This window comes from Trifolium pratense, linkage group LG3 (assembly GCF_020283565.1).
Source record: "Trifolium pratense cultivar HEN17-A07 linkage group LG3, ARS_RC_1.1, whole genome shotgun sequence".
Lineage (NCBI taxonomy): Eukaryota > Viridiplantae > Streptophyta > Magnoliopsida > Fabales > Fabaceae > Trifolium > Trifolium pratense.
The window spans coordinates 12,833,819-12,844,868 of NC_060061.1; the positions used below are offsets into that span (position 1 = coordinate 12,833,819).

At 33.0% G+C, this 11,050-nt stretch overlaps 2 protein-coding genes across 2 annotated transcripts; one reads left to right on the forward strand and one right to left on the reverse strand.

Moving 5' to 3' along the window:
• Positions 1-814: 814 nt before the first annotated feature.
• Positions 815-4,828, reverse strand: LOC123917425 (V-type proton ATPase subunit F). Its single transcript, XM_045969133.1, has 5 exons — positions 4,671-4,828; positions 4,123-4,194; positions 2,445-2,526; positions 1,830-1,912; positions 815-1,209 (listed from the first exon to the last, which is right to left on the reverse strand). Exons 2-5 carry the CDS (start codon positions 4,183-4,185, stop codon positions 1,045-1,047), a joined length of 393 nt encoding a protein of 130 aa, XP_045825089.1. The 5' UTR covers positions 4,186-4,194; positions 4,671-4,828; the 3' UTR covers positions 815-1,044.
• A 2,219-nt stretch (positions 4,829-7,047) lies between these two features.
• On the forward strand, positions 7,048-8,632 carry LOC123917410 (protein SLOW GREEN 1, chloroplastic). Its single transcript, XM_045969113.1, has one exon. The coding sequence runs from the start codon at positions 7,250-7,252 to the stop codon at positions 8,207-8,209; it is 960 nt and encodes a 319-aa protein (XP_045825069.1). The 5' UTR covers positions 7,048-7,249; the 3' UTR covers positions 8,210-8,632.
• The last annotated feature ends 2,418 nt before the right edge of the window (positions 8,633-11,050 follow it).

The window sequence follows — 11,050 nt, forward strand, 5'->3', positions numbered from 1 at the left end:
ATAATTTACTGCTCTAAATCATTTTTTTATGTATAATGCTTTAAATCATTGAATGCACTTGTAGTTACTTTTTCTTTGACTTGTTTTAGTTTATTCAAGATTTTATCTCTATTATTTCTAAAAGTTTAAAAATGAAAATTTAGTCTACCAATTTTAAAATATATAAATAGGTCATTTCTTATTCTAGTCGCTATATATTTAAGTTGTTACCTCCTTATATTGCACATTTCTTATTTAATGAAATGATGCGAGTTTGCTTTTCTAATATATATAAAAAGTCAAAGACTTATTGAGAGTATTATATAGAAAAGGATCAACTTGATGATTTACTCAATAATTCACTCACAACTAACTCAATCATATGACAATTCTCTTGTAACTCAATCATGACATTTTTGTCGTTGTTTTGTACTTCATCCATGTGCGTATATTTTTCAAGCTTCAAATCTATGATATTCTATGCATGAGGTCGTAAGTTCCTCATTGATTCCATATTGTAAAAAAAAAAAATAAACTATGCTTTTCTTTTATGGCATAAGATATATTTATATTGAAATCGAACAAGGAAAAAGAAACTATAAATTTGAAGTTTGAAATTCATGTCCAAACATGAAAAAAGAACTCAAATGTTATAAAAAAAATGATAAAGCACTTCTCTGTTTTAAATAATATTGTTACACAAACATACCGTTCTTATTACAGGTATTCTAGTCAAGATTTTGGTGTTTGTTTGAAGAGAACGATGATGCGCTAGATGAAAACAATGCATCATTAAAGAACACTATGTCATAACATGCAATCTTCAATCAGATAGTTGAAACTTGAAATTAATCGGAGAGCAATCATATAAGTTCATATTTGCTAATATTTAATCCGAGGTGACAATATATTAGCCAATCTTGAATATCTATGACAGGATTTTTAAATTATAATCAAACAGTACAAATTATTCAAGCTTCTACTCATGAATTTCAAGAGAAGATTATTGGACCCTAATGTACAAAGAAAACAATAAACACCCAAAAAGCTGCAACAAACGGCGATTCAGCGTCTATCACCTGCCACTGATTCAGTATTGAAGAGATACTTAACCCGAGAAAGAACAGAATCATGAGCAGGATCATAAGGGTGGTCTTTTGAAGGGATTTCAAGAATTGCAGGAACAGGCTTGTTATAACTATCAACCAAAAACCTTATCATATTTGCAACCTGCACAGTTAAAGAAATTATAAGATCTTTGACTTAATAAATAACCCAAGACTGCAAAAGGCAAATAAGCAAGAAGGTTTCCCAAATATGAACTGGGTGCATGAAATAGTTTTTAAATCCCAAGTAGGATATTACAATGGCTGAATGAGCTAAAAAGGACGGATCCAAGTATCCAACTAATAACTGAACCAACTGTGAGAGACCATATAACTTGTCCACATTTTTTTTTTGCAATAATATAATTTGCCAACATTTAAACCCAAAGGGTGACTATCAAAAGAAGTGCCAATTTATGAGCGAGTCCCATTGGTACTGTCACATTAGTCTGTCCAATAAAATCTCCAGTAATATAGCATTATTCATTAACCTCATGTAAGTTTTGGAACCTGCCGCAGTAGATGATTAAAATATTCCCTCCAGGATTTTTCACAACACTAGAGAGCATGTGCTCAACCATAATAGGTAAGGATAAGTAAAAAGTATTTTGGAACTAATTACTTTGGATGTCTCAGGCCCTAGGAAGTAGGAACTAACAGTGCCAGAAAAGATATAGTGTTTTACTTAATTAAGAAGCAAGAACAAAGCCCGAGTCAATTTTATGGCCATGAAATATGACTTACAAATTGGCTAATCAGCACAATTGCGATATCATCCCGTGATGTGAATTCTTTGAATGCGTCCTCGATTTGTTTGACAGTTGTTTCTGAAAATCAAAATCAAGAGATGAAACAAAAAGTTATAGTCAAACAATTTGATTTCAAACTGATGAAGAAATTAGCAGGCCTTTTTCATAACTTGACACATTATCCAGAGTAAAAAAAAAATGGTATGTTATCACTCTGTAGTGAGTAATCGAAGTACTACCCGAGGTTCAAGTACCAATCAACCTCGGATACCTACTAATAACCATTATAAAAAATAGCCCATACACAAAATAAATATGCTATGAATTTTTTTGGGACTGTCTAAGCTATGAAATGTGCTAAAGAATTAAAGATAAGGGTCATGGAAATCATTCGGATTATTTCTACGCATGTCTTCAATAGAAAACAATTAAGTCTTTATAAAACATAAAAGAACACATGTACTTTCCTATCGGGGTATCTACCACAATCTGAAAATTAGTTAAACAAGCAAGGAGTCTCTTCATGGACAAGATGTATAAGTTAACAAGAAAAATTGTATGGGGGAACCTTCATAAATAATAGTGAGTAAAATATAGTTGAGTGACCTACTTGAATCCACAATAAGGTAATTTGTCTTCCTACGTATGTCAACGTTTCCCACTCCAGCCAAAAGAAACCCAACTATGGTATCCTGTGTAAAATAAAATAGAAATCAAAAGCTCATAACATTTAATAATTTCAATCATAATGAATACCAGTTACAAAAAATTAAATCTAAAGTGGAACGTGGGCAACATTGGAATATAAAAAGGAGAAGCTCAAACAAAGAAATATCTCACTAGTTAAATTCAAATTAATTTGGACCAATTCTAATGTTCAATTTTCCGACTAAATTATATTTGATTTTAGTTATAAAGATTAAAAAACTTCAAATGACAATTATATTTTCATTTTTCAGCCTTATGGATATTTTAGTGCATTGCTGCTAGGATGGTATAGTCAAAGTATGTACTCATGTGAGTCATTTCCAACACTCCAACGGTCATTGTATGGATTTAAGCTTTGGGGGGAGTTTATTTTTTATTTTCTTATTTCAGGGTTCCATTTATATTAGACATTGACCGGGTCTGATTTAGGTTAATTGGACCCGCAGTTTAAGACTACTTGGTACAAATCATAGGGTAATGATACTACTATTTCATTGACAAATTTGGCTATCAAAATATCAATAAAATATTAGCTTATATGATATGGAAGTAAATTGCGCCTCCTTGACTGTATGTGATGCAATCAAACTAAATGGATGATGCCCAACAACCATGAGTATGACATCTTGGTGATTTTTTTCTTTTCCTATGATTTCTAAATCCCTTTCTTCAATTTTATCAGAGTGACAAATTTAATTTCTTTGAATGAGGACGGCCTGAATTCCCTCTTTTATACACATCCTGTTAATTTTTGCTAGAATCAATATAAGGAAAATCAATTCATAAAACACGAAATTAGTGTCTATTTGCAGCATCTAAAATGTCGTCAATCTGACTCCTTAATCCATCTTATGGCCCACAGTTCCTTCCTCGAGAACCTATGAATCCACTTATTTTCTAAAACCCCTAAATTTGAACCATCCAAGAAACCCGAAACCTAACCTACACCAGGAATATTTACAATAGTTACTATAGTTTATTTTCTTAATTAGTCTGTGGTGGTGCATTCACTTGTATGCCAATAGCAAAATAGATCTTCAAAATATCACAAATTTCTCTAGCATCAATATATTAACCACAATGATTTCACAGCTAAAACCTATTGAACTTTCATGCATCCTAGTTATCATTTGCTTTGACAGTCTTTTCGACAACATGATCACATGAATTACATTTCACAAAACCTATAAGAGAGGGCTATGAACACTCTCTTTCCAACACTCTCTCTAAGACTCATTGTTTTATTGGATGAAATCAATGTAGGTCTCACTTTGGAAACAAGTCCCACAAAAAGTGGTAGGATCTATATTGATTTCACCCAATAAGTGAGCGAGTGTTAAAGAGAGTGTTCTTTGCACTCCTTAACCTATAAATAGAGTCACAACCAGAATATTTCAACTTAGCATACTCTACTTTGCAAGTCACAAATCAAAGTAGAGGTAGTGAACTAAGAATATTGAAGTTAGTAACCTCAATAATTATCCCAACCTTGACAAACTAAAGATTTTAAATATACTTCTAAGGAAAATCCAAAAATTGCCCACAATAAGAAAGTATATACAACATGGCCGCACTCTTACCTCGTCAGCAATCATGGCAATAAGCGATGAATTGTTGGTAGGAACTTGAGCTCTGTTAGCCATTTGGTATCACTGAAAAACATAAACAAGGAAACACTAAAACACAGAGACAATGAATAATAATAGCATTGATCAATAAAATGCATAGTATCTATTTATTACTACGAATCAATTCAGCATCTACTTCAAATTTGAGTTGGAATTTCAACAATAAGTTTATACATACAAAATCGCAATTCTGATTAAATTAGATCATAAATTAATCACGGATCTTAAACCCTTTCTATGCGACAGATTAAAATTATGATCCATTACTCGCATTGATCTAAATCGAAACAAAATCAGCATAAAATACAAATTAAGATCTATAAATTGAGAACATAATTCGAATATGAACAACTTGATCGGAGATTAAAGTGATGATCTAAATGAATTACGAGTTGAAAAATTCTTATAAGAGGATCGAGATCGAGGTAACCAGTGTCAGCATCAAAAGAACTGAATTAAAAAATTTACAAGTTGGAAAGCAAAGGGTAAATAGAACGCACCAGATGGGAAGAACGGCGACGGATGCGATGGAGACGGCGGAGCGTGACGGAGATAGGGAGGAATCCGGTCTGTGTTGGAGCAACTGTTATTGCTACACGCAGGTAGAGTATAGTACCTCTCTCTCACAAACACGTTTTTCACTCTTATCTTTTTCTTTATTTTTGTTTTATTTATTTTGAGTACATGTTTTTTTAATTAATTCATTTAGTAAAAAAAAATAACATTGCCATTAAACATGAAAATAAACTAGGTACCATTTGACCTAACTTTTTTTTTTAGATGTAGAAGCTTTCCTAATCATAAAGGTAGAAATAATAACTTTAAAACTAAAATTGAAGTTGTTTGGTAAATCTTATTTTTTTTATTAAAAAAAAGGTTAAAAGTTGTTTTTTATTTTATTATAATAAGATTAAAAGAAGTGTTTGATAATATATTATAATTTTTCTTAAAATATGGAAGCTATTTTTTTCTTAGTAGAACTTTTAAAAATTGTTGTATGGCCTAGCTTCTTACTTCTAAGGAAAAATAAGAGGATAAAAAACTAGGTCAAACGGTACCTTAGTCATTACAGACATTTTTTAGGATTGAAATATGAATTTTTTTTATAGAAACAAAAATTAAAATATACAACTTTTATTGACACAAAAAATATATTAAACCTTATCTCAAATGTCACCCATTTAAGCCACTGAGTTTGGTCTAGTGATAAGGAGTTTAGATAGTAACTCTATAAATCATGGGTTCGATCCCCAACTCATTGTAAAAAAAAATAAAATTCCACCCATATTTTTAGTAAATGTTAGTAAAAGTTATAGTTCCCCAAATTCATTCATGGTCATATGTCCTATTTAGTTAGGAATGAATTGAGCTAATTGTATTTCAATAAAAATAAAAAGAGTTAAATAAGTTTTTATCACTATAAATATCTAAAATTTCACTTAGTCATACTTTAAATTTCTTGAATGTTTTTTTTTCTTCACAACTTACTACTTTTAATCATTCAAAATTTTAAGAGAATCCTTAAGAAATGTTAAGAAGATAAATATGGAAAACATTTATTGAACGTGTGGTGTATTTAATTTTCTAAACATTAAATTTTTTGTATCATTAAATGTTATATTTCTATTTTTAGGTAGCTTAAGGGCACAAGTTAACATGACACAAATTTTAAATATATCTCAGTCTTATTTAGTATAGTACTACATTATAAAAATATCTTTTACAAAAATTTAAAATTATTAAGTCGCTAGATTTGATTTAATGGTAATTGATTTGAATAGTATGCATGAGGTGATGATTTCGATTATCTGTTTTTTTAAAGGGATTCTCTTAATCTCTTCTCCTTTGGAAACTAAAAGAAATTTAAAATTATTTTTTAGAAACATTACTACCTCTCTGTCCCAAAACAATGTCCTTATGCATACCAATGCATAATTTGAATCATTAATATATTTATTTTTCTTTCATGAAAAATTATAAAAATTTAATATTATAAAAATATTAATCGAGACAAATCAAACAAGATTTTATTTGCTAATATTTGTCTTTATATATTAATAAAAAAATACGATCAAAATCAACAAGAACAATTCTTTTGGAGCGGACGGAGTAATAAAAATCAAGATGAAAAATATTTAAGAACTAATGAGTTCAATATTTTTTGGTATTTTTTGACTACTCTTGATTCGATTACTATCGATAATGCGGAGCACCTTATTTGACATTCTCAGGTTCCATTGAAGGTCTCCATATTTGCGTGGCGTTTATTGCGTGACAGGTTGCCCACAAAGTCAAACCTGGTTTTCGAGGCATTTTATCTTCTGCAGCACATTTATGCATTTCTGGATGTGGGGAGGCAGAGTCGGCTCATCACTTATTCATCTCTTGCAGTTTTTTTGGTTCTCTTTGGGCTTTAGTTTGCACTTGCATTGACATTCCATCGACGAGTTCTACTACTTCGTTCAGTTCACTTATTTAGCCGGTGGATCTCGAGCACGTTGGTCTTTTTGCAACTTATTTGGCTCGCTAGTGTGTGAGTTATATGGACAGAAAGAAACCACATATTATTTAGAGGCTCAACCAGTACTACTTATCAGTTGTTGGACAAGATCAAACTTTTTTCCTATAGGTGGTTGAAGACGACTAGTGTTACTTTAGTTTCAAACTACCATAGTTGGGGGTCTAGTCCCTTGTTATGTATGAGCTTTGTATGATTTTGATTGTTGTTTTTCTTTCTATGTTCCGTTGTAAACTTTGGTAGTCTATCTTGACACACATGTTGAGAGGCTATTTTTTCAATTAATATATATTTTGGCTCGTTAATTTTTCTTTTTTTTGGTATTAACCTTCATATAAAAAAAGCAACGGTCCAAGAGGAGCCACACCTACCCGGAGCTCTAAACCCATGTGTTTCTCGCTTTCTTTATTTTAAAACTCTTAAACCCCTCACAAATCAACTCATCATAACTCATAACCTAACCACTTCCATTGCATATTCTTCTCCTTCACCATTCATTCATTGTTCTCTCCACCCACTCACATTTTCAATCAAATTCAAACCCTAAATTCAAATTCCACCATGATTTCAACTTCATCATCATTCTCCACCCTCTCCTTCAATCCCACCATCACCAACACCCCTTCTCAATTCCCCCCTAATCTCCCTCTCCGCCCCCGCCACCGTCAACTCACCGTCAAATCCCACTCTTCCACCAACTCCCCCGTTATCCACCACCTCAAAAACCTCGCCGGAGCAGCACTCTTTACCGCCGCAACCGCCACCGCCGCACTCACATTCCCATCCTCCCCCGCCAGAGCCGAACCACCTGAAACACTCACCGAAGTCCTCCCCGAAACCGAAACCATTATCACCGACACCGTTATCGCCGACGCCGGAACAACATCCACACCGTCAGAATCCCTCGAAACAAACGATGGATCAGTAGAAGCTCTGAAGTCTCTACTTCATCAGAAGCTAGAACTCGGCGAAGACGAAGAAGCACTGAAGATTCTCAAAAGCTTAATCTCATCACAACCGGAGGTAACCGATTGGAAATTCATCGCGGCGAGGTTAACAATCGAAATGGGAGACACTGATGCCGCGCGTAGTTTCTACGACGAAATCTTGAAGTCAAATCCGCTTTCTTTCGAAGCGCTTTTCGAAAACGCGCTTTTAATGGACCGTGTTGGAGAAGGGGATGTTGTAATTGAGAAGCTTGAAGATGCTTTTAGAGTTGCGCTTGAAGACAATAAGGAAAAAGAAGCTAGAGATGTGAAGTTGATAATGGCTCAGATTCTGTTTTTGCAGAAGAATGTTGATGAAGCTTTGGGTATGTATGAGTTATTAATCAAAGAAGATCCTAATGATTTTAGACCTTATTTTTGCAGGGGAATGATTTATACATTGCTTGATAAGAATGATGAAGCTAAGGAACAGTTTGCTAAGTATAAGGAATTGTCACCTAAGAAATTTGAGGTTGATGGTTACTTGAGAACCCCTTTGTCAAAGATCAAAGATTTTGGTACAGAACAAAGCTGAAATAGTGATAGTGAATTATTGTTATAGTTTATAGTAATATTAATTATAAATCTGAGGTCTTTTTTGCAATTGGAATAAAACAAGGATCGATGGTGTATACTACCAACACAAGTCTAATCTATTTAGACGATTCTTCTCTTTACATGCACCCGAGTGGCCGAGTTAAATTATTTAACTTTAGCAATGCTGAAGTAAAATAATTGGTGGGTGTTAAAAGAGCTTAAATTGCATGTTTAGTGAGAATGATAGAGAAATAATAAGGATGACAATTGAGTTAGTTATACTAAACTAGATTTTGAGGATGATTTGTCGTCTGCATTTGGAGGGGTAGTTCCCAATTCTATGTTGTAATAAACGGCTTGTTTTGTTGCCAAGCTAATATGTATTAAGGAAACTTTATGACAACTGAATTACTTTTTTGCATGCTGCTTTGTGTTAATGTTGGATATTGCTGTGTCAGTATCACCTATAGAATACATCATCTTGCTGATTAATTTTTGCTGCTTCTTTCCCTTTATCTGATTTTGTGCAAGATACCTGCATTCTTTCTCTTTCATAGTCTCTCTGTCAAAGTTTTGGAACATTTTGCTTCGTTTGCTACCAGTCTGGTTATCAACTCAGGTCAATGAGTTATTAGTTGTTATGGATTTATTTGGATTCAACCTATGTCAAACAAAGAACACAATACACAAACAGATAGAAGAAAAAGGAAAAAGTGCTTGAGGAGTTCTAACAGGCATCAACACTTACTCTAACGTTCTTTTTCCCAACATTCTCTCTTTATTGAGTGAATTTCATGAAAGTCTCACCATTTTGAGAATAGGTTCCATATAAAATGGTGGGATCTACATGAATTTCACCTTAACAAGAAAGTGAATGTTGAAAAAGAGTATTAAAGCAAGTGTTGCTAACACTTTTCAAAGCATTTAACGCCTATTTGGGACCTGGTGAATAAGAAAGATAGGATGCGTTAAGTTTAGGAAAAGGTAGAGGAAGTTAAAATTTTATCATAGAAAATTCTTAAATTGAAGGCAAAAGGATTTCCGTATTATTTGACAGAACGGTACATTAATCCTTTATTTTGTCTTCGCCTTGTTTGGAATATAAATCTTCTTAATGTTCATCTGTCTTGTTGCATGACATATCCGCCTTGGTCTATGTTAATTGTGGATTAGAACATTATGGATGGCTAGCATTATGTAGCAGTGGTTTGTAAAGTTTATTCGGTACAAAATTCTCAAGTACAGGAGGTGCTGCAATGCATCAGTAGTTGGGCATGCCACTAATGCAGGTTGAACTGTAACCTTAAGTAATCCGAATTATGCAGATGAATTGGACTTAAAGAGGAAAACAGTATTGACAAATTTTCAAGGGAAGAAGAAAGGCTTGTGTGAGGCAGACATGTGGAAGCGGCATGTAATTCTGTTTCTACATTTATGCAGGAATTGACGTAAGGTTTTTTTGTGAAAGAAGGAAACAATATTTTTTGTATGATGTTTTTGGAGTGGTTGTGGAACTTGTGTATTCGTGTATTTTGGTTGATACATGTCTTGAGTGTTAATGTTTAAAAAAGGGAACACCTTGTGTAAGTGTATGTCTACTTGGAGCACCTCTTATGCTCTCAAGTAGAGATTAATAAGATTTTGCCTTGTAGAAGAAATGGAGGTTAGAGTCACAAAAATAGATGAAAGGGTTGAAGAAAAAAGATAAGAGGAATAATATTTGAAGGATTGACATGTGAGGGAGATGAATGGCGTGCTCATCAAAGGGAGATGGTTTTGGTTATTGAGAGAATGTGTTTCTCAAACATAATTTTTGTAGTTTTTGTAGGTGTTATGGTGAGGAAGAAATATATATATATATATATATATATATATATATATATATATATATATATATATATATATATATATATATGCAAATTTATAGGTTATGTGTCAATTACAAACTAGCCGTGCGAATACATGAATATTATTTTTTTCACTACTAGTGATCTGGTCCACTGGACCGCCTAATCTGGTTCGGCGGTCAGTTCTGACATCAAATGGTTTCAACCCCCTCCTGATCGCAGTTGCAAGGGATTAAACCGTGATCCTCCTATCAAGTCCAGCGTCAATTATCATTGAACTCACTAGTGAATATTTTGTTGTTAGTTATGTTTTGGATAAAAAGACTTGTACAAAACAAACATCCAGTGTGACAAAGGATACATTTTCTTGTCAATAATAAATCTTCAAAATACTTTTCATAAGTTTACTGTCAAGATTCCACAATCAGAAAATACCATAACCAATAACCATACAGTTAGAACTTAGAAGTGTAAGCACAAAAATTACTACATTTACAAAAGACCTGGAATATTTTTCTCTATTATTATATCACCTGATCTGCTATAGAACCATTACCAAGCTTTTGAGAAGGAAAAATGAATTTTCTATCTTTAATCTGTCAAGAATAAGAAACATCACACAAGTATAAGCCTGCTAAGACATTTCCCACTAACAAATATAAGCTTCAAGTTGGATTAGTAGGATGGTGGAATGTATTGGTCCATCACAACTATAAATTTTGGCAGAAGCACCTCAAAACTTTATTCCAAACCATACATGAGTAACTCAGGAGTCAATGACATGAGTTGATCCTAATGAACTTCCTAGTTGCTTGACTCAATAAACAAAAATGGAATGACATGGATTTCTACAGTTGGTTCACAAACAAGGATGGTTGCTACTTACAAGAAATGTTCTGAAGCCTAAACAACTTCGTTTTAAGCCCCTGGCTGTTTGACATGTGGTAACTGGTAAGTGATGAGTTAATGAGTTGGATAGATGTGTAGGAAGA

Excerpts from the sequence above, each read along its gene's own strand:
- LOC123917410 (XM_045969113.1), top strand. The coding sequence starts at position 7,250 with ATGATTTCAACTTCATCATCATTCTCCACCCTCTCCTTCAATCCCACC.
- LOC123917425 (XM_045969133.1), bottom strand. The coding sequence starts at position 4,185 with ATGGCTAACAGAGCTCAAGTTCCTACCAACAATTCATCGCTTATTGCC. Across the intron at positions 2,527-4,122 it reads TTGCCATGATTGCTGACGAG|GATACCATAGTTGGGTTTCT; the intron begins GTAAGAGTGCGG and ends TATTTTACACAG. Across the intron at positions 1,210-1,829 it reads TTGTGCTGATTAGCCAATTT|GTTGCAAATATGATAAGGTT; the intron begins GTAAGTCATATT and ends TTAACTGTGCAG.